General features: G+C 41.4%; 1 protein-coding gene across 3 annotated transcripts in view; it reads right to left on the bottom strand.

Moving 5' to 3' along the window:
* Nucleotides 1-24,572, bottom strand: part of LOC124775014 (myeloid leukemia factor) — a 129,233-nt gene that overhangs the window by 69,350 nt on the left and 35,311 nt on the right. For all 3 annotated transcript variants that reach the window (XM_047249773.1, XM_047249774.1, XM_047249775.1), the window contains exons 3-4: nucleotides 23,076-23,162; nucleotides 12,072-12,273 (exon numbers count right to left, since the gene is read on the bottom strand). In XM_047249773.1, the coding sequence (XP_047105729.1) occupies nucleotides 12,072-12,273; nucleotides 23,076-23,162 (289 nt within the window). The remainder of the gene's footprint in view (nucleotides 1-12,071; nucleotides 12,274-23,075; nucleotides 23,163-24,572) is intronic.

The raw sequence follows: 24,572 nt of genomic DNA, 5'->3' as shown, positions 1-24,572 counted from the left end.
GCCTAATAAACTACGAAACTAGAAACAACAGCAAACGCGGAAGAATATACACATCATGTCATGTTTATATTCGTATTATTCTTAGGCCTAATAGTGATACAGTCAGAAATGAAGCACGGCAATTTAATAGATTTTTAAATCTACGATGACTAATTTCTGTGCAGAATGTAATGCACTAAAGAGGCGTCTGCAAAGATTTTCAAATGGAGAAAAATTTTCGCTAAACTCTCATTCAGAACATCTTCTATCATACGCAGTCTATTATTTGGTTCTTGTTGATCATTATCAAAGAAGGCAGCAATGTAAGTAACAACAAATAGCAGTTTCTTGCCATTGTTTCGCTAATGAGACAATTCCCCCCCCCCCCCTTTTTTTTAAAATTGTAAGCGGCGGTAGCGCGCACAAAAGCAAGCCGTGCCGCGAGCGGCGACAGTCCGAAACACTCACTCACTATCAGAATGCAACAAACAATGCACGACACACTGACACAGTACAGTAACGCATTTTCAGCTTAGAGTGACGTAAACACCTATAACAAAGAGAACGGCACTTATCAGATCAAAGAAAAATAAGCAATCAATTCAAACCAGACGAAGCACGTGAAAAAGGAAGGGTACCTGTATAAATACGGACGGAGCGCCTGACGCATAGCAGTGGCTACCTGGTAAAGCTTAACAGTTAAGCTTACGAGTCGAACCAAACTACTGTAGCTGTATCGTCATTCATTCAACCTAAATTGGGTCTCATATTACAATGGACCAACTTTGTTTCGATTTGGAGGTGCAGCCTAAAACTTTTCTCTCCCCTTGAATTTCGAGTCTCAAATTTCAGGTGCGGCTTAGATTCGGGAAATTTTTTTTCCCTTAATTTAGAGTCATTTTTCAGGTGCGGCTTAGATTCGAGTGCGGCTTAGATCCGAGTAAATATGGTAATCTCTTCTGTATTTGTACTGCAGTTTCCCTGAATCCTATCAATCAAGATTAGCACGATACTTGGTTTACAACAACTAAGCCTTTGATGTTCATCATACTTCATACATAAACACATTTTTATTCCCAAACAAATAAGTACACATCTCTTTTGTCAAGTCTTTGCAACAGGTCTGATACTCTAGCTGGAGGTTTTCACCAATTTTTACTGTATAGTATTTCTTCATAGGTACTTGCATTGTAGAATTATAATTCCCTGCAGTACATCAAATATTACTTGTGTGCGTATAAATCATCATCCACAGTAATTGTGCTGTATCCTACCTGTGATATTGTCACCAATTAAAAAACTGGTCAGATAGCCCATAGAAACATTTTCTTTAGAAGATTCAGTATGGGACCAAAACATAAGCTCTTTGAAAACCCAGGAACACCAATTAGCATTGCTTGCATTATTGGTTGCACTGAGGATATTCTGGGTGAAGAGCATAAGTTAAGTTCTGCAAGATTATTGTTTCTGGAAACAAAGTAGATTTCTGAGAAGAAGAGTTTTTTTCCCCCCTCAATGTAGGTCAGATAGGAACTCTGAACACGTTCTACGATTATGTTGACAAATAGATTTGAGTGATACAGTATGGCAGTTTTGCAGGTTAAGTTTTTTCCATTTTTGCAGGTACACGTGAAAGCTCTTTACATATCACAGTGAACATTGTTATACTCAAGGTACCTGTACTACATTATGATAAAGAGTGGAGCTTATTCACTAGAATATACTGTAGATAAGTTGACTAGGACTTCATTGCACCCTATGGTTTTACCAAGATTCAGAGGTTTACACTGCTTTTCAAAGCACTATAGTCAGTTGAGATAAATATTTGGTATTGACTATTCATGGCCTAATAGCTACCTCTCACATTCTCTAAAAGCAAAACAAAAATCATAACAATATGCACGTCACACCTGGATATGTGAATTTACTTTGTCACTAACTACAGTATATGAACTCTACAAACTGTAAAGCACTCATTTTATTATACAGTTCGCTGAATTGAAGTTACTAGTTATACTACACAATATAAATGCGGATTATTCTCACAATATTGTCAAACATTCACAATTTTTGTTGTTGTTAAGAGATACAGGTTATTACCGTTGCACTAGTGACAGAATAATTCATCAGTATATTAACAGCAGGAAGTCTATGTTATCCAGCTGCAATCACAAATCCTCATGGAATAGTTATAATATTAAGAAGGTAATCATAATGTTATGATCAGTCAATGCCACATTCTCCACTTAAATTCCCAAGCACACTGCAGTTAGGGTAATGGAAAACCACCACTAATCTCTCTGTTAGAAACTTATTTCAAATTAGTTTCTTTTGTACAATTCAAGCTGCCACTGATTCCTTCCATATGTGTAATTTTCCACACAGTCCACATCAATACTGTATTTACTCGAATCTAAGCCGCACTTTTTTTCCGGTTTTTGTAATCCAAAAAACCGCCTGCGGCTTAGAATCGAGTGCAAAGCAAGCGGAAGTTCTGAAAAATGTTGGTAGGTGCCGCCACATCGAACTTCTGCCGTCGAATATATGTAGCGCTACACAGGCATGCTTTGCAGGCACTAAGATAAATACTGGCGCTAAAATCTCTGCATCAGTAAAAAAAAAAAAAAAAAAAGATGGAAGACTAGCTTTTTTCTCCGCCCCGTGTTTCGATCACTGCATTTTCATACATTATCCAACGAAGTAAATACAAATTCCGTATTGTTCATCTTCGAATGTAGCAGCATTTCAATGTACTACGAAAATCCACTGGCAAGACTGTTTGGGATGTTTGTCAATATGGCCAACTCTACGTTTTGAATTTTTTACTACTTGTGAGAAGAGATGGTTGCTAATAGGAACTTTTGTGAATTTTGAATCACATGCAGTATTCTCTTCACCGTAAGAATAATACGAAAATAAACATTTTGCCACGTATTGTTTCGTGTTTGCTGCTGTCTCATTTAAATCCTGTCTGCCTCATAAACAACGAAACTAGAGTGAGACAACAGCAAACGCGGAAGAATATACTGTCATGTTTATATTTGTATTATTCTTATGCCTAATAGTGATACAGTCAGAAATGAAGCACGGCAATTGACAAGATTTTTAAATTTAAGATGAATCTAATTTCTGTGCAGAATGTAATGTACTAAAGAGGCGCCTGCAAAGATTTTCAAACGGAGGAAAATTTTCGCTAAACTCTCATTCAGAACATCTTCTATCATACGCAGTCTATTATTTGGTTCTTGTTGATCATTATCAAAGAAAGCAGCAGTGTAAGTAACAACAAATAGTCTCATTCCAATGTTTCGCTAATGAGACAATTCCTCTCTCATTTTTTAATGGTAAGCAGCGGCAGCGCGCACTAAAGCAAGCCATGCCGCGATCGGCGACAGGTCGTAAACATTCATCATCAGAATGCGACATACAATGGATGACACAGTACAATAAGGCATTTTCAGTTTTAGAGTGACGTAAACACCTATAACAAAGAGAACGGCACTTGTCAGATCAAAGAAAAACAAGCAATGAATTCAAACAAGATGAAGCGCGTGAAGAAGGAAGGATACCCGTATAAATACGGACGGAGCGCCTGACGCATAGCAATGGCTACCTGGTAGAGCTTAACTGCTAAGCTTACGACTCAAACCAAACTACTGTAGCTGTATCGTCATTCATTCGACCTAAATTGTGTCTCATATTACAATGGACCAACTTTGTTTCGATTTGGAGGAGCGGCCATAAACTTTTCTCTCCCCTTGAATTTCAAGTCTCAAATTTCAGGTGCGGCATAGATTCGGGAAATTTTTTTTCCTTGATTTTGAGTCTCATTTTTCAGGTGCGGCTTAGATTCGAGTAAATACGGTACATCTGTTTCTGGCTGCACCTCTGATTATACCTGCAGTGCAGTTCCCTATTCTCTTTCATGTCTCACCAGTCACTTGACTGACAGCGACCTCAAGGAGAATCAACTTCAGAGATAGGCGATATTTTGTTGTTTCAGCTACATTTTTTTTTATTTACACCAATATCACTTCCATGACACTGAAATGACAATGCTATGGAGGAAGCTTAGAACACCTGCACCTTTTGGTAATGTTGGCTTCTTTTGTGCCGTAATTCCGAGCAAGTCAGCTGTCTTCAAATCTCTTTCAGTTCCTAATCTCATGCTTTTGACCACGGAATAATACTGAATTTTCTTATTGTGAGAGATGGTGCCTTACCATGGGCAACTGAATGACACATTGCATTATTCATAACACTGACTAATACCCTTGTAGGTATCGCAAAGTGGTTAGATGTGTGTCTTTTGAAAACTCTGACACTGTTCATTTCTGATCATCATATCTCTCTCTCTCTCTCTCTCTCTCTCTCTCTCTCTCTCTCTCTCTCTCTCTCTCTCTCTCTCTCTTTTTTCTTTAAAAAATATACATTAACAGGCAGTTTGGAACAAAACCACGCAATGTACCCTGCTTGCAAAACAAAAATCCAAAAGACACTGCCACTGTTCCCTAGTGCTTTCATCAGCCTAGCGTCTTCATAATGAATGAATGGCATCAACCCATATTTCGTCTAGCCACATACTACTGTCTAATGTCACGTCCATGCTCTTGCATAGGAATCTGCAATGCCACGCCACAACATCTGTCCTGTGTAAAGTAAGAGCATATGGACTATCAGACCAGTTGTGTGATTGGATTGAAGAGTTCCTAGATAACAGAACACAGCATGTCATTCTCAATGGAGAGAAGTCTTCCAAAGTAAGAGTGATTTCACGTGTGCCGCAGGGGAGTGTCGTAGGACCGTTGCTATTCACAATATACATAAATAACCTTGTGGATAATGTCTGAAGTTCACTGAGGCTTTTTGCAGATGGTGCTGTAGTATGTCGAGAGGTTGTAACAATGGAAAATTGTATTGAAATGCAGGAGGATCTGAAACGAATTGACACTTGGTGCAGGGAATGGCAATTGAATTTCAACGTAGACAAGTGTAATGTGCTGTGAATACATAGAAAGAAAGATCCCTTATCATTTAGCTACAATATAGCAGGTCAGCAACTGGAAGCAATAAATTCCATAAATTATCTGGGAGTAGGCATTAGGAGTGATTTAAAATGGAATGACCATATGAAGTTGATCGTCGGTAAAGCAGATGCCACACAGATTCATTGGAAGACTCCTAAGGATATGCACTCCGAAAACAAAGGAAGTAGGTTATAGTACACTTGTTCGCCCACTGCTGAGCATTACTCACCAGTGAGGGATCTGTACCAGATAGCGTTGATAGGAGAGAGAGAGAAGATCCAATGGAGAGCAGCGCACTTCGTTACAGGATCATTTAGTAATCGCAAAAGCATTACAGAGATGATAGATAAACTCCAGTGGAAGACTCTGCAGGAGAAACGCTCAGTAGCTCGGTACAGGCTTTTGTTGAAGTTTCGAGAACATACCTTCACTGAGGAGTCAAGCAGTATATTGCTCCCTCCTATGTGCATCTTGCGAAGAGACCACGAGGATAAAATCGGAGAGATTAGCGCCCACACAGAGGCATACCAACAATCTTTCTTTCCATGAACAATGTGAGACTGGAATAGAAGGGAGAACTGATAGAGGTACTCAAAGTACTCTCCGCCACACACCGTCAGGTGGCTTGTGAAGTATGGATGTAGATGTAGATGTAGTAGCTGAATAACTGAAACCTGTCTTTAAGCACTGTACACAATGAAAATTTGTTGCCCCATTTTGAAGTTACGTTATCAATTTTGATAGTGTGGAACATTCTTGTATTTTGTCTCTCAGACTGAAGTAAGGACTACGATGATGATCACAGCAACTGCAGTACAGAAATTTAATTATTACAACAATGCTTCAATGCCCTTTGGGAAGAAACATTTAGAGACATTGTTTCGGCATTTTCAATTTTCTGTCTCAGCTACAATGATTTTTTCTCACTGCATGAATAAAGTGATTCTAGTTCCTTTCTGAGAAATGACAACCTCCTCCTCCTCCTCCTCCTCCTCAGCCATCTTGTTGAAATTTAAGACTTTCCTGCTTACTTTTCTAGGCCCTTGTAGCTTCTACCGTACTGTGATCAGTACATCAACATTCGCAAAGAAATTAGCATATTTTCATCATGAAAAATGTTTAAAATCATCTGCTTTAAGTAATTATGAAAGAAAGCTTTAGGTCTTTTGCAGGAAGTTTTCACTTTATAACTCTCAAAGTCTGTCTTAATGAATTTTGGCATGATTAACATTTCTTCCAATTATTACAGCAAGCCTTAAAAATACACACAGTAGGCAATGAGGTATCTTCTCAAGTCATCAGTTACTTCCGTAGTTGAGTTTGGAAGACAACTTCAGTATACAATATTAACATTCACCACACCTATTTCTAGAAGATGGGTTGTCCTAGTCCAAAGCCTGTGTGCACTCATTCCTCACAGATAATTAGTAAAATAAAATCACTGCATGGGTGCATACACAATATATTTTGCACAACTGTTGCATTATGGTTAAGGTGATGCCTGAAATGGAGACCTGCCACCTTTCGTGCAGAGGCTGGAAATTGAGATCTTTTAAACAGAGCTGTTTGTAATGGAATTTCCTTGCAGTCAGCTGTATCTACCACTTTTGGGTGTGACTGACAAACATATACACTGTGTTCTATAATAATGATGGGGCTGGACACACGCATGTAGCCTATGTGCAGACTTTTAGAATACCAAGCATTTTGATAGAATTATTTCCTATGCCCAGATGTGACAGCTCTGCAAGCTTCTAATCAAAGGAAAGGCCAGAAAACATCATCCACTCTTCAAAATTTAAAAACCATTTACCTTAATGTGAGTGTAGGATATTACAAGCTAACAGGTCAAAACGCCAAATTTTTTTCCTAAGCTACACACATCATTTTTGTTCAGTTATTTGTTAAGTACTCAAAAATTTGAATTTTGTGATAAATGCAAATATGAATGTGAATTCTGCCTCAAAATATAAAAATGCAAAATTACCTAATGAACGATATTCCACAGCAACATGTATCCATATGAGATATTTTATTAGAGGTAGTTTATAGCCTTATTTTCTGCATATTAATATCTAAAATTTAACAAACGTTTGGTTACTGGTATTGCACATCATCAGGCAAATCCCAATTTGAGAAGATAATGTTCTTAAGAATGTGTTTGCAAAATAAAATATGCACAAACGCAACAATGTATCAGTGGACTCAATGCTCTTCAGCCACGCGAAATGTGGGTGGTTAAATGTCTGTCTGAGATACATGCCATGTAATATTATGTAGTGCTCCGTTGTGGGACCCTAGCAACTTGGAACAAAGCAACAAGGAGGAGGAGGGAATGAGTAAGGCGAGACTCGTACCGGCAATCTACGAAAGTGTGCTTCAAATCAGATTTTTTTTCTGCAAATTTATGAAAAACCATTAAGAGCAACATATTTCTCAGCACTTTTTAACCGTGTTCCACATGTGTGCTTCACTACGGAACAAGAAGCAGCCTCAGCCAATGTCATACTGCGTATTAACAGCATGACAACCAGAAAACAACATTACAGAGACTGTAGTTTTTACTTCAAAAATTGTGTATAGTCATAATTAAAGCGTGATCTAACACATACGCAGGACCTACTTTCAAGAGCATAACAGCACCAGTGCATGTGTGCTGCAACTTCTCACCAATCATTGCATTTGCATTTGTTTACGTCAGGTTTAGTCTTATGATGACTTTACAAACCTTTACAGCAATATGCCAGTTCACACTACTTTAGAAACACTAGAGAAGAGCTTGGGGGCTAATAAGAAAGAAACAACTGCTGAACAGATTATAGAATTAATGTGGTTGTTAAATGATAGTAAAATACATTATTTTGAGTTTAATGGTAAGCTTTGTAAACTGTCAGATGGTCCTGCCACGGATAATCTATTAGCCGACATTCTGGCCAATATTTTTATAGTCACATTAGAAGAGAAAATTTCTTTTTAAGGTCATGCATCCACAAAACTAGGAATTTAATTCCCCATTCGAGGTATGGTGATACTTTAATTGTATATAATGGGTCAACTCTTTGGAATGTTGAATAGTCTTCATGAAAAATTTAAATTTACCTCAGAGTTGCAAAATGAATATTGCAAACCAAATTTATTAGAGCTCGAACTCGGGGTTACAGACGACAATAGGTTTCAATATTTTTCACAAACCAACTAGTATTCATCCAATTATACCATCTGACTTGACAGGGAGACGGGGGAAATTAAAACTAACTTGCAATAATATAATATCCATCTACAGCAGAAAAACTTTTAAGAAGGAAACCAGAAATAAGCTACCACATTATGTGACTAATGAAAGTGAAAGGCATATTTCAACTCTTTTTATAAGGAGTATCTCAATCTCAGGCAGGATTAAAAATTTTCTGTTAAATAAATACAGCTGCAAAGTTGTGTTCTCTACTAAAAGCAGCCTACAGAAAAAACTGAATCCATAATATTAAAACAGTAGTTCAGGTATCTCAGGATTAAATGCAGTGCATATCCAGTAATTTTTTTTATCTCACATACTGGAAGGGCTTTCTATGTTAGATAGAAAGAACATCTGTTGGTAAAAAAAAAAATGTGTTACTGTCCATAATTCTCCTTTCAAATAACATTCGTTAACATCAGATCACAATCCAGAAAGATTAGAAAAATCTGGATTCTGCATAATAAAAAGAGATGGTGAAGGTTGGATGTCATCATCCTATATGACAAGCTGCAATCAAGAAATAGACTTTTTCAACAGTTTCAAGCCAGTGCTCGCAACTGTGTAGGTCCTTCATCAACATCTCTTGCTCTTCAGTAGTGTTGTCTCCCTCACGTACATGTCTTAATACTTTATTTTAACTAGATGGCACTGTTTCTTTAATACACAAGTTCATCACACGAGGACAATTAGGTCCTGTAACGAAATCTTAAATGGTCATATTGTTTATTTTTTACTAGATAAACAGGCTACTTATGCCTTCATGTTAATTTTTTTCCATTATTGCTTTTTTACAGTGAAAAACTGTGTGGGACAGTCCAATCTGAGAACATGTAGTACTTTTTACTCCTTTTAATTTTATCCGATTTCACTCGTTGCTTTTGTGTCAAACTGTTTTGGGTATCACAATGGTATGACACTGCAGGAGAAGTTTTAAGTGACGTTATCAGCCCACAACATGCAAGTAAGTGCTGCAAAACAAGTTGCCACATGCTTAGTTTGACATTTGTCTGTTGAATACCCATACCTGATTTTTATCTTACACTTTTAATGAATTTTAATCATATTGCTTGTATGAGATGTGAGTGCTTCTGCTCATGATGAATGTATCACATTTTATGTAAAGTAATGTAGGTAGGTAACAGCTTTTATTTTCCATTTATGATTTTAATCACTTTTCACAGTTAGGAGCAAGATACCAGTCCTTATTAAAAATGTTTTTAAGTGACTACTTGTTCTACTATAGGAAATAGTCTTAGCAATATTGAAACCTGCCTGCTTTTCACGTTGGAAACTTACAGTTGCAGCTAACAGCGATATTCAAGACTGATTTGGTATGGTTAATTTAAGTGGGTGGCCAGATGCCTTTCCTACCACCCTGTATCCCCTCCCCCCCCCCACCCCCCCCACCCAAGGAAACGTATGTACCCTAACTGTCCGGGCGTAGTTTTATTCATTTATTCATGTGAAAGTGACAAAGTTTTCAAAATGTTTGTGGATCATGTAACAGAGACCTCATCAATCTACCATGAGGAATCAATCCACGGCCGCCGCATGCCCCTGCCCTGGAAGCAGCGCTTTAACATTCTTTGCTGTCTTGGCTGGTCAAAATGGAGCCTATTACTGTCTTGTTAATATGTTGATGACCTGAAAGGCATGAATGACTTTGTAACAAGTAGTTTGTAGATGAACTTTCAGTAGAGGTGCTTGTTCAATTCTTTTTACTGATATAAATGTTGAAAGCCTCATCTCTACTTAGTCACTACAGTAAATTATGTTGGAAACAGTGATTGTATCACAACCTGATATGCTTTATTTGCTTCAGCATAAGCTATTTATCACCTCGATTTCGTACACTAGTTTTGTAGATTGATGCTTAGTACTCTCGACCAAATTTCACATTTCTCAGAGAAGTGACATGTTTTTGTGTTACAGGTTCTTGAGCCACTTAGTTACACGTTGCCTGGTGTTTGCAATTTAAGGTGGTGCAGCCATAGCATTGACATTTACAACACCTCATTGGGCACAGGAAATGGGAATACATTTCGATACGTATAAAAGAACCTTTAAGTATTCTGTAACACTAATGAATTGGAAATGAGTATAAACATGGATGTTTTTTCCAGCACACGTTTTTTTTGTCAATGGTATTTCCTCCACCCCATTGTGAGATTTCCAAATATTGTTCTTGGCATACTGGACACCCTATCACATTTTGCTATTCATTATTATCATTTACCAACAAATAAATGTATTAGTAATTTTTTATATTTACTAGCAATGAAAGGTAATCAAACAATGTAACATCTTCAAGAATTGTAATTTAGATATTGTAATATAATGCACTTTTTTAATTATCCTACAACACATCCACTGACAATTCAGTGTTAGAGTGATAATCATAGAAACATTTAAAGTTTAATCGTCAACAACCACTCAACATTTCCACATTCACAGAAAAATATTTCTGCACTTTTTGCCTTGTGCAGGAGTGTAGAATGCAATTTTATTTTATGATTCAATTATCTTGAGTCAATAACAATTCTCTTGATACATTACAGACTTTTCATGTGCCGTTTAGTCCACACAACACATACACCGAAGTGTCAAGTCAGGGGATTGCGACACGCACATACACAGATGGCAGTAGTATCACGTACACAATCTATAAAAGCAGTAGTGCACTGGTGTGGCTGTCATTTGTAAGCAGGTGATTCATGTGAAAAGGTTTCCAATGTGATTATGGCCATGCAACAGAAATAATAGTTGGAGCTACAAGCATGGGACATTCCATTTCGGAAATAGTTAAAGAATTTAATATTACAAGATCTGCAATATCGTAAGAGAACAGAATACCCAATTTCAGGCATTAGCTCTCACCATTGACAATGCAGTGGCCGATGGCCTTCCCTTAACAACCGAGAGCAGCAGAGCCAGTGTAGAATTGTCAGTGCTACCAAACAACACTGTGTGAAACAACTGCAGAAAAAGTGTAGGAGATACAAAGAATGTATCCATTAGCTGGCAGATGACTCACGTAACTGCCCTTGTTAACAGCACATCACCACCTGGAGCATCTCTCCTTGGTTTGTGACTGTATCAGTTGGACCCTAGACGAATGGAAATTTGCGGCCTGGTCAGATGAGTCTTGATTTCAATTGGTAAGAGCTGATGGAAGGGTTCATGTGTGGCACAGACCCCACGAAGCAGTGAAGACCCCCTGAAGCCACTGTGCAAGCTGGTGGGGGCGCTATAATGTTGTGGGGCATGTGTGCATGGAACGAACTGGGTCACTGACAAGACATTATTGTGTTCGGCTACTTTGAGACCATTTGCAACCATTCATATACTTGCTCTTCCCTAATAACTCTGGAATTCTAACCAGGTCACAACTGTTCACAATTGGTTGAAGACCATTCTGGACAATTTGAGCAAATGATCTAGTCACCAAATCGTCCAACATGAATCCCATCAAACTCTTATGGGACACAATCGAGAGGTCAGCTCATGCACAAAACCATGCACCAGCAACACTTTCAGTTATGGACAACTACAAGCAGCACGGCTCAATATTTCTGCAGGGAACTTCTAAGAACTTTGAGTCCATCCCATGTCAAGTTGCTGCACTATGCTGAACAAAAGGTGATTCGACACAATATCAGGAGGTATCCCATGACTTGTCACCTCAGTGTAATGACACTCATGAACTCTCAAATATTCTAGTTTCCTGAAGTCCTTTCCTTTCTTACAATGAAACAAGAAACCACCGGCTGAATAATTCATACATGAAATGAGCTCAGTATTTTGTAGTACATAAACATTTATCAACTAACCTTCTTCAAGGTTAATGAAATCCTGCCTCTCCTCCTGCTCCCCAGAGTACATATTCTGTTCACGTTCCAGATAGTGTGCACGTTCACCAATATGATGTCCAACAGCCATTTTCTTTGTTCCTGAACGAGAATCACAAACGGTCTTCTTCACTTCCTTGATGCCACCAGGTGCAGTGCGTGTTGACGATGATGCCTGGTATACCTGAACATATTTTGTAATAGGGGAGGTATTAGTTTAGACTTTTGGTGTATCCTAACAAATGCAAAAAAGTTAATTATAGCTAAATGACCCGGCTCTGCAGTAATCACCTGAACTTCCCTTCACAGTGTGTTTCTTCAGTGATGACACTAGAGTAGGTGTTGATGGACAAAAGCATACAGGAAGTTTTACTATGGGATTGCTCACAAGGGAAATACCATGACGTAATGTGACACAAACGTCTAGAGGCTACCAACTGTATTATGAAGATCCGAGATTATCACAGCAATTTAAATAAAATATGGGAAGACTTTCGACAATGTTTATCTCCTACCAGAGTGTGGCGCAGCAGAATTTTATATAGCATCAGATTCTTGTCCAGGATGTTACGGTAGTATACCTGAACACTTTCCTTGTTCTGAATGGGTCAAGTCATTCCAGCCAAAGAAATTGTCTTCAGAACTAATATTAAGTAATATCTAGATGCAGAAAAATTCAGTAAGTAATCCTGCAATCTTATGAAAGTAAGCATCTGGTCACAACCATTTCCTATAACAACCAAACTTTTAACATATGAAACCACGTATATAGAAAGATTACTAATTGCCACAATGAAGTTGCTGTTGCCTATCGGTGGGCTAGATGTAATAGATGGAGATGTGACAGCCAAATCGGCTACTATCCATATTAAAGCAACAAGGGGTCTGAGAAATATAGTCTGAATTTCATTACAGAAAAAACAGGTAACAGTCACAAGTTGGTTAGTTGGATGATTAAAGGGACCAATCTACTTGGTTATCAGTCGCTTTTTTCTTGAACAGGTCTATATGACTAGATTGTAGATAGCCTGCCACGCAAAACCCTGAGGAAGAAAGGGAGATAGAGGAAGAAAGAAAAGGTACCCCACCTGGGGAGCAGCCCAAAGCCCCCCGAGAGCAGATTGCAATGAGGAGACATACATCCCCCAGCATCCAGCATTTACTGGAGGCACTCCACTAAGAAATTGTATAGGAAAGATTAGCAACATGGACAATGAAGAAGTACAGAGAGACAAAGTATGCACAAGTCTAACAGACCACACAAGAGGGGGGAGGAAGAGTGCAAGAGCAGGTACTGTGAGAACTGGGTTGGACAATCAAGCCCACACAGTTGCAGCCCCCTCTGAGCAGAAGAGGCAACAGTGTGTTCAAACAACCCTTCAATGGGCTGATAAGGTTAAGTGGCTCTCCCTTGAAGAGATTGGTAACAGACCCCTTCATGAAAAAAAAAAATGTAACACTAACACCGGGGGTAGCAAGTCACTGAGATTAAAGAGTCCACTGCAGGGCAGCTAGCTTGGGACAGTTCAGCAAAATGTTAACCACAGTCAAACGGGAACCATAATGACAGTGGGGTGGGTCGTCATGAGGGACGAGATGACCGTCAGCCAGCCAGGTACAACTGATGCAGAGCTGGCAAAGGGTGGCAGAGTTTTGCAATAGTCCTGCATGGAGGATGTCCACAGATTCCTACTGTTTTTCACCCATAGCTGGTAAAGTCAGAGTAATCCATTTCATATGCCAGATTCCTAAAACTTCATGGTGTAATACTGATCAGTGGCCTGTTTCCGGTATACTGATCTGTAGAGTCTATTTACTGGTAGCCAGTTTGTCCAGGCTATTGGCGAGTTACTTGAAGAGAACTTTGTAAAAATTGTCCCAAGGGATTACTACTGGCAAGAAGTCAGAGGAAGGGGATTTATCTCCAGCTGGAATTGATTCATTATTAGAGAGGGTCTGTGGGACCAAATGGAGAGGTCATCAGTCCTGCTATTACAAAGTGAGTTACAGAAGAAAAAGGGTCTGCTGAAAATGGACGGATTCCATCAGGGGAATCATTAAACACACACAGTAAAGGCATAGAGGGTGAGATCAAATCTAAAAACTGGAAAAAACAGGGTGGTCATGGGGCACAGTCCAAGAAGACTGTAAAAGAACTCCCAACCACAACCAATCTGTCCCTGCCCCAACACTAGAACCTTATATCTGGAAATAAAAACCACTTCCACTGAGGAAACAGAGGACCAGTTCAACCATCTGTGGATTGTCTGCTAATATTACATTTAAGTAATCAGGACTATACTTAACACAAATTGCCAAAAGAAGGGGATAGTCCAGTATGTGACATATCGTCAGTCTGTTTCCACAACCACATTGTGGGGGTGGGTTGTTATGTAGGAGGAAACAATGGGTGAGCTGGCTGTAGCCAACACATAAACGGCATAAAACAGTTAACTACTCCTGAGAGGAGCGGTATGAAGAGTGCCAGACTGCAGTAGACTCCTTGATTGTGTAGAGTTTATTACTATGATCAGTAATGCTCCAGACGGCATTCCAATTTTGGGCAGAGAGAGATTTGAGGTAGACCCGCATATCCGCAGCTGGAATCATGAAGGAAAATGGGGTAAGTATCTGCTTTTCTAGCCAAACAGTCAGCCAGTTCACTCCCTGGGAGGCCAACATCAGTTGGGACCCAGAGAAAGACAACTGAACAGACCACATGCGCAAGGGCAGAGAGAAGGTCATCAATAGCAGAGACTGAAGGGTGATGAGAGTAGCATCGGTCGATAGCCTGCAGGCTGCTCATGGAGTCTGAACAAATTAAAACACTGTGGAGAGAGCCCTGAGAAGCAAAAAAAAGGGGGGGGGAGACCTGTGAGTACTAGAAGTTGTGCTGTGAACACACTACATGATCCCGGCAATAAATTGTGTTAGAAGCCAGTAGAAAACATGAAAGCATATCCCACCTTATCGATTGTCTTAGAACTATCAGTGTAAAAGATGGTGACACCCTGGAACTCTGCAAAGAATGTTACATACAAGATGCTGGTAAACCATAGGAGTGAGAGACCTTAGGACCCTGGAACAGATCGGTCCTATCTGTGGTCTAGGCACCATACAGGGAGGGAGGAGGGGGGGGGGGTATTGGAGGGAAAACACAGGGTGCAGTCCAGTGAGGGGAGATGGAGATCCCGACAGAGGGATGTGAGACACATGCCAACTGACAATCCCACCCATGGGCGGGTGTTAGGAGGGAGACTTCCCTCATTGGCGAAGAGCACACGGTACACAGGACAGTCAGGGAACTGGCAAATGGTGATTGTGTAAGAAACAAGGAGTTGTCTCCATCGGATATGTAGTGGGGGAACCCCCACTTCCTTGAGGAGACTATCAACAGGACTAGTGCAGCAAAAGGCACCAATACCTAGATGCACCCCACAACGATTGACAGGGTCAAGAAGTTTCAAAGTGAAAGGAGCTGCTCAGCCATAAACCTGACTACCATAATCTAGTCTGGACAAGACCAGAGCAAGGTAAAGATGGAGAAGAGTGGAATGGTGTGCACCCCAAGATGTGTGGGCCAGGAGGTGGAGAGCATTAAGACTCCGCATACATGTTGCCTTTAGGTGGCGAATGTGGGGCAGCCATGTCAGCTTGTTCAAAAACAAGGCCCAAGAAACGGGACCGGGCTACAACATCAAAGGGCTGGTTGCCTAAATAAAGTTCTGGATCGGTGTGTACTGTGTGTCGACGGCAAAAATGCATAACCTGTGTGTTGGAGGGAGGAAACTAAGACATAGGCCCTTCAGGTGGTGCCTTGGAAATGGCGCTCAGCAGACGCTATCGAGTGGGAGCTGCACCAGATGCAAAAATCGTCAAGGTACAATGTCGGGGTAAACAGAGGCCCAACAGAGGTCACAAGCTCATTCATGGCAATGAGGAAGAGTGTGACACTTAGCACAGAACCCTGTGGGATACCACGCTCCTGAATTTGAGGGACACTGAGTGAAGTGCCAACTCTAACCCGAAGAGCTGGTGAGATGGTAACTCGCAGATAAAAATCTGAAGAGGACCACGGAAGCCTCACTCATGGAGGGTAACTAAAATCTGATGGCACCAAGCCACGTCATACACCTTATGTAGATCAACAAGGTGCTGATGTGAATAAAAGCCTGTCGGATGACCGATTACAATCAGAGTAAATGGTCAGTTGGAGATTGCTCTGCCCATAAGCCACAGTGAGAGAGGGACAAGTACCCAGCATAACTGACACTGACCATCCTTTTGAGCAGTTTACAAAGTACCTTCATCAGGCTAGTTCAGCGGTAGCTATCTAGAGTCTAGTTTTTCCTGGGCTGGAGGACAGGGTAACTATACGTCTTGCCATTTTGACAGAAACGCATCTGGTTTTGGATGGAATCTGGGCCTGGGGCTGTGTCTTGTGAAGAGCTAAGAGCCTGCACCAATTCCCATTCAGTGAAAGGTGCATTATAGGACTCAATGTGATGTGGGATATGGGATGAAATTGAGGGGGGGCTGTTCAACTCTGCATTTCTGCTGGAGAAAGGTAGTAGGGTAGGATGGGGATGACTGACACCATCGCAAAGTATGTTGCAAGGCCCAATGGATCAGTGCACAGAGCTCCTTTAAAGTTTAGACCCTGGACAGTCAACTATCTCTGGCGGCCAGAAGGCTATGGAGCTTGGACCAGACTTGTGATGAAGAGGCATACGTCCCCAGGAAGGAAACTTAAGTGTTCCCAGCATTCCTTTTTACTCCACGTAATAAGGTAACGAGCCTTAACACAGAGACATTTAAAAGCGATGAGGTTGGTCAGTAAAGGGCGTGGCTTAAATCTGACATACCCGTCAACGATCCTGGACAGCGACTGATTTCCTTGGTCTACCACGGCACAGGTTGATGACGAGGGGGACCTGTGGATAGAGGGACAGCAGTACCAGCAGCATGAAGAATAATGGTAGAAATGCCTTGCATGACTTCATTAATGGAATTCGAGAGGGAGGTTTCCAAGTTCACAACAGAAGTGTATAAAGACCAACTGGCCCTGCGAGATGCCCAACGTGGGGGTCCATCAGTCTGGCTGCAGCAGAGGAATGATAGAATCACCGGAAAGTGGTCACTGTCACAAATGTCATCATGGGATGACCAGTGTAGGGAAGCCATGAGGGCAGGGGAGGAGACAGTGAGATAGATAGCAGAGAAAGTGCCATGAGCGGTACTGAAGTGGGTAGGAGAACCATCTTTGAGGAGAGAAATCGAGGTCCATGATAAGTTGGTCAAGGATACCTCCTACACATTGAAGTGACACTCCCCCACAGTGGATGGTTGGGGAAGTCCCAAGGAGGAGAAATGGGGCCGGGAGTTGTTGGATAAAAGTAAACAGTGCAACGTAACCAAGTGGCCTACCTGGAGGAAGGTAGACATTCCAAATGGTGATTGCCAGAGTCACGTGTACTAACTACTATTACTTCCATATTGGTACGTAGGGGGTTGCAGTCACTAATGACATCGGAGCGAACCAAAGTGCATACCCAACCAGATATTACCTGGGGGTGAGCACAGTTTCAACAGAATGCCCGATAACCGCGAAATGCTGGAGAGTAGTTGTCATGGATGTGTGTTTCTTGAAGAAAAAGACAGAACACACAATAGGAGGAGACAAGACGTTGCATTTCCAGTAGGTGACAATAGTATCTGTTGCAATTCCACTGGATGATCATGTGGCAAGAGTCCAAGGTAGACATAAAGAAGCTGAGGAAGAAGTCAGGTCATTTGGTCAGTATTCGTCACCGACAAGGATGGGTTGACATCCATAAATGCGGTATCAGTGGGGTAGATGGCACCTCCGAGGGCACCTTGTCTTGGGATTTATGTTTCTCCTCCTCCTCTTTCTGAGGTGGAGGTTTCTTTCTTGTAAGCTGGGCAATCCAGTGAGTGAGGGGAGTGGTGGTCAGCACAACAGACACACAGGTGGTGGAACACAGGGGCTTCCCTCATTGACTGGGTGGCAACAGTCATCACACAAAGGGTCTGCCGTACAGTGGGAAGACATATGCCCAAAAAGCAAGCACTGAAAGCACTGCATAGGTGGAGGGATGTACTGTTTCACGTCACATCTGTAGCGCATAAGCTTGACCTTCTCTGGGTGGGTATCCCCCTTGAAAGCCAGAATGAAGGTGCCAGTATCGGTGCAGTGTTGTCTTCACGACCCTTCAGCATATGTCTAATAAAATAAATGCAATGCTGCGCCAGATTAGCCTGGAGTTCCTCAACAGTTTGCAGGATGAGGTCCCTATGAAAAGTAATTCCCTGGATCACACTCAGAGATTGGTGTGGAGTGATATAGACACCGGGATGTTGCCAAGACAATCACAGGCACGAAGAGCTACAGATCGGGTGGCAGAAGTAGCTTTGATCAACAGGGAGCCCGACTGCATCTTACTAAGACTCCACTTCACCAAACTTGTCCTTAACATTTTTTATGAAAAACAATGGCTTTGTGGCAGTGAATGTGTCCCCATCCATCTTAGTACAGACGAAGTAACAGTGAAAAGGTTTCAGCACAAGACAGCGAGCCTGCCGTCCTCCCAATGTGTAGCCAGGGAAAGGAAGGTTGCCGGGTCATACGAAGCAGCATTCAGTGATCCTTCACCATTCTAAGTGACAGCCGTTTGATAAAGGCCAGATTTTTGCATCTTGATATGCTTCATGCGCCAAGAATCCACACTGATACCACCTACTCCGACCAGGGGCTCTTTCCCATAGGCGCCACCCAGCCACAGCAAGGGCTCTCTGGCACGGCAGCCGTTGCCGGGAGTTCCAATGCTCCATGAAGATAAACAACCACTCCTTGGCATATATGGGGAGCGAACAACTCCGGTATCAGTGGAGTGATCCCTGTGTTGTCAGGGGGCTCAGTCATATGGGTACATAACAGCCCTATCACACAGACTGGCTACAAGTGCTGGTGATCTAGCAGAGTGGAAGGTGGCTACAGTAGGGATGGGTGAGGGGAAGGAAGGGGAGGGGGAGGGAGAGGAATACACACCATAGATGCTAGGAAGGGATTTCTTCCTCATATGGCTCACACTAAAAAGAGGAAATTTTGAAGTGGAGGTCAAACCTTAAGTGGGGACCTAAACACCAAAAAGGATGAAAAAAACAGGCAAAAGGAACAAAACTGCAACCAATACAGGAAACCAGTTGGATAGCCAGGTCAACATAAATCAGAACTCTGAGACAGGTGAAGGAGGTGACAACCGGGAAGGAACGAGGATAGGGAGGGAGGGCAGGGTGAAGGAAAAACAGCCTGGGAAAGAAGACTTGGCTGCAATAGCTTGGGGTACCGTCCGATCCACGCATGAACTCACGAGAGTACCATGGGCCCCCTGGGGGCCTCCAGCTGGGAGATGGGAACCGTTGTCCCTGTTAATCAGCAAGCCACCTATCCCGAAGTAGGTGTGGAGGAAGCAGCAAAAGGGGAAAACCCAACCCTTGGGGAGAGTGGGGGGGTGGAGGCAGGGATGGTTGAGCAGCCCGAGGGCCCACTGTAGAAGGTGAAATTGGGCGAGAGCACAATTGCCAAAGGGGGCAACGTTGTCGTAGCTGTAGCATGTATGTTACATTGTACACACTGGGTGCAACCTTTCATATTACTTTTTGACCTCTTGATAAGTAAATTTGGCCAAAGTCTTGTAATCGCACTCCTGAAAATGCTGCTATTTGGTGAGCAGAGAGAATGATGCTTTCCACAGCTGACACAGATGGAGTGAGGTGTAGAAGGAGCATTTGCATGCAGTGCTGATCCACAATCTCTATAGGTGGGGGCTAGCACTGCAACGCAAAAACATATGCGCAAATTTCAGGCACTTTGAGGGAGAGGGGGGCGCACACAGTTTCACACTGAATCATTATACCATCACATTAATCTTTTCAGGCAGTGAATCGCCCTCAAACGCCAAGATGAAGACACTGGTAGTGACTGTATTGTCTTCTGACCCATTATGTACATGACATTGCTCCAATTTGAGGCACAGCTCATCAGATTGTAAGAGCAGATCTCTGTGGAAATGATGCCCTGAACCATATTAAGACTTACACGTAGTGACTGTCACCAGTATGTCACCTGTCTTGTTACAAGCGAGTGGTGCCCCTGACTGGGCAGGGGGTGCCGTTTTGATAAAAAAGGACCCGGTCTTCATTATGGAGATGGCAGCTGCTTTCCCAATTTTAAAAGAAAGATTCTCCACAAAGAATAAGGGCTTTGTGGCCTAGAAGGAATCCCCATCACTCCTTGTGCAAAGGAAGTACTGGGGTGGGGGAGTACTTTTTTGCTTTCCACTTGGCCCTACGTTCCTTAAACAGAGTAGCCAAGGAAAGGAACATTTTAGGGTCACATCTCTGCATTAGAAGACGACTGTCCTTTCATAGAGATTGCTGGGGCCATAGGGCTACCAGCAGGAGATAACTTCATCCGCTTCATGTGGGACTAATCTACCATGGTACAGCCCACTCCAAATTGCGACTCTCCTCATGGGTGCCACCCAGCCTCAGCAGACCAATAATCCATTGCTGAGTGTCCATGTGTCCAAGTCACAAAGAGCACATACTCCTTGACACACATGAGGAATTTTCAGCTAAAGCATTAACAGTTTTGGGTATATTACCTTATTAAAGGGGAGTGTGAAGAGATGAAGAGGCACGTAAGTGGAGCATACACCACATTGGCCGACCTTCCCTGCACGATCTGCACTTCTGGAGCATTTTGAAAATTAGTGGCAGGTTGAACCCAACAATGGGGACAATGTTTTTATTTAATGAAATGATGTAGAGAATGCCGGAAGTGGAAACTAGTCCCAATCATAAACCAGGTCTAAGGAGGTTCTGCATCAAGAAAACCAACCAATGGAGAGGCAGTGGGGCAAAGGTATACTGAAACTATAAGCTTGCAAGACAGTAAAGAAGTAACGCTGCGAATAATGGGGTCCCGTGATAGCCAACACATACAAAAGAATTTTGACTCCGCTGAGTGACGGGGGAGGAAGGGGGGGGGGGGGGGGGTGAGGAGGCAGTCATATAAAACTACGAAGTACACGAAAGGGAAAAAAAAAGAGCAAGATTTAATATCTGTAAATAAAGTACAGGAAAGGCAACTACTGACCTACAGCCGACTGATGTGGGGCACACAAACACTCAACAGAACACAGTATTAGCAATAACTTTTGAGCTCTTAGCAGCTCTAGCAGAAGTACACAAATTTATATCCAAGACCCTCAACACACACACACACACACACACACACACACACACACACACACACACACACAGTGAGACTGACAGGACAGTTATCCATTACTGAGGGATGGAGGTGGGGATAAGAAATACATGGAGGTGGATACGAAGCAGGAGATGAAGGGAAGAGAGAAATGAAGAGGATTGGAAAATGAGGGTGGAAGGAGAAGGCAGTGAATGAGCTGGACAGGGAAGGACTGGTGGGGACCAAAGAGAGAGAAGGGAAATGGTAAATGGAGACCGTGGGAAAAAGGTTAGTAGAGTTTTAGGACAGTATAACTGCTTGAGTGCGGGATATGCTGTAAAGAGAATTCTCACCTGTGTAGTTCAGAGAAACTAGTGCTGGAATGGCATATGCATAACGGCTCATATAGTGACACAGCTGATGGAGTCATTTGTGCTGTGGTGCCCATGTTCGGCAACTGGATGGTCAAGTTTGGGGTTTGCCACAGTTTGGCAGTGGCCCCTCATGTGAGTAACAGTTTATTACCTGGTTGACAAGATGGATGTAGAAGCAATTGTCAGCCCCTTTTTTTGTGGGGAAAGGAGAGAAGAGATTCTGGTATTTACCTGAAACAAACCAAGTAAACCTTAATAACCAGACAGTTTTAAATCCTGGCCGCCCTGAACATTTATCCAGTTGCCACCTTGCTCTGTTATCTAAGTTGTGATTTTGACAAATCTGAGACTATAGGCTGTTTGGTGATCCAGGACATTCTAGCTTTCGTGGCTGCAGTGCTGATTTGTTCAGAAGTTCAGCCTTGAACAATATCAAATAGACAAAATGAGGAACACAACCACTCATTCCTCACTTATATACATGAGCTAGTGACCTTACACACAAAACTGTTTACAATCAGTTGTTCATGTAGGCATCTGTGATGAGAGACAAAATGAGCGTGTCTTAACTGGAAGGACAACCCTGGGGCGGCAATTGCGGTTGGCAGGGTTGGGGGAGGGGGGGGGGGGGGCAGTGCAGATGGTACAATATCCCTTATTTCATGGCACTATAATAGGGAAGTTCTGCCCTTCAAGCCTCATGTGGTTAAGGAATATTCAACAGAGTAGTTCACATAAGTAATGGTTTTGTTGGTGATGGAGGAATTTTTTTACTGGATTAGCAGAACAGGATACTGCATATAGAGATTCTGTTAAGGTTGTAAGCATATTTGGTGACACAGATGTCAAGTAGTAGGGGAGGGGCTGTGCGGTTATAATGACAACACTGCTAGTGATTGGTATGTTTGGAGACCGGATGGTGGCCATTCATTTTTGGGTCAACACAGTAATCATGTCCAGGATAATCAGTCACATCACCTGATCAAGACCATGTAAATACTATGCCAAAGAATGGAGTGTCAACCTGATTGGTAATTTAGAATTTTATCAATTCACACTACAAAAGCCTCAGAAATACAATTTTTACTGCTGCTATATGATTTTCAAGACAAATCCATTTTATCTGTTGCTTTAAAGAAAATTTGTCTGGACAAGTTTCTAAAATTTTTACCTCCAGATGTTGCAGAAATATAATGTAAACTTCCTGTACATTAGTGTATGTCACATTCCTTAAATATAGTTCATTTAGTTGTAAAATAAACTGAATTCCCATGTTGCAAGTAAAAAATTACAATTGGCATAAGAACAAGTAGTTGTTATCAAGGCAGTAAATACCTGCGGCTTTCCATCTGGTCCACTGCTCATTGTCATGACTGTACTGCTGCTGAATGAATGACAGTTTGGATTGTTGGCCATGTGCTCCTATTTAAACAGAATTCATAATTCATTAAGCTGAACTCTCACATATAGAGGTGTGTGTGTGTGTGTGTGTGTGTGTGTGTGTGTGTGTAATTATGGTAATATTAGTACACTTAAAGAAACAGGCTGAATATAATTCAAGTTGGCAATAAGAAAAATTATTTTCATATCCTAATTACAGAAGAAGGGTAAATGTGTATTTTTAACAAAATGGCCATTGTTAAAAGAAATTACAGACACCACAGTAATGTGAATCAACTTTCAAGACTGTTCCCAGTAACCTGCCTTCTTAACGTATTTAGTGATGCAGCACAATACAGATTCTGTAACAAATTATGGTCAAGATGGCCATTATTTGACCACTAATCAATTTTAAAACTTGTTAACAGGTTTAGGTACACCACTACCAATGACACTATTTTATTACCTTGCTCACAAACTATTTTAATATTGCGACATGTTTCTAGGTATAACATCAGACAAAAAAATGGGCTATTAAATACTTCATGCAAGAAAACAAATGAACTGATTAACACTTGTCTTTGTAATACTCATTTTTATAAACAGTATTGCAAAAAGTGTGATGAAAATGACAATCATGTAGGAACACAACCATCATTTGTGGTATGTTCCCACTTTCCCAAAACTGAACTGCAGGTGCTGTGTAATGGCTACACAAATGATACTGGTTACTTCCACACTAAAGACATCCACTCTACAACCTGGAATTGACCTTATATACTAAACAAAACATCAACATTCACAGTGGCTGAAGTCTATTTTAAGCCAAGTGCTGCACTAGGGTTGTCTTAAGTTTCCCAAAGTGAAATTCCCTTATTTCCAGACAAGTTTTGGCATTTTTTCCCTAACAAATTTTGACATTTCAAGGATAAATAAAGACATAATTGGACAAAAAAGATTGTAAGGACTTCTGTACTTCTAAACGAGTGAGTGAAAATCTGAAGTAGTAACATAACATCTTTTGTAATAACTGCTTTTAGATGGAGAGAGCAAGCCTGATGATGTGTGTGTTTCATGAAGACCAAAGATGTTATTTTATTTCAATAGAACTAAACACGTTGGTGACAAAAATTCGCATTTCGTTGGAGTCTATAGATTTAAAATACCTTCACTGATTGCAGAAATAATCTCAGAAAAAAGTAGGCCCCTTGAAAGACGATTGGGAACAACCGTGTAAACCAACACTATAGGTGACTGCCAATAAAATGTTGGTTGTTCTATGTTTGTTATTACCCATTGTGTACATCTATTATTTCACAGGTACTGCATATTTTCTTCTTTCAAGAAATACAAGAATATATAGTGTACGAACTGCCAGCGACTGCTACAATTTTTTCTTCTTACCGTCTATACTTTCTGATATATAAACTACTTATGAAGTGCCAAAATGTA

Source organism: Schistocerca piceifrons, chromosome 2 (genome assembly GCF_021461385.2).
Source record: "Schistocerca piceifrons isolate TAMUIC-IGC-003096 chromosome 2, iqSchPice1.1, whole genome shotgun sequence".
Lineage (NCBI taxonomy): Eukaryota > Metazoa > Arthropoda > Insecta > Orthoptera > Acrididae > Schistocerca > Schistocerca piceifrons.
The sequence above is the reverse complement of the archived record's forward strand: the minus strand, read 5'-3'. Positions and strand labels throughout refer to the sequence as shown.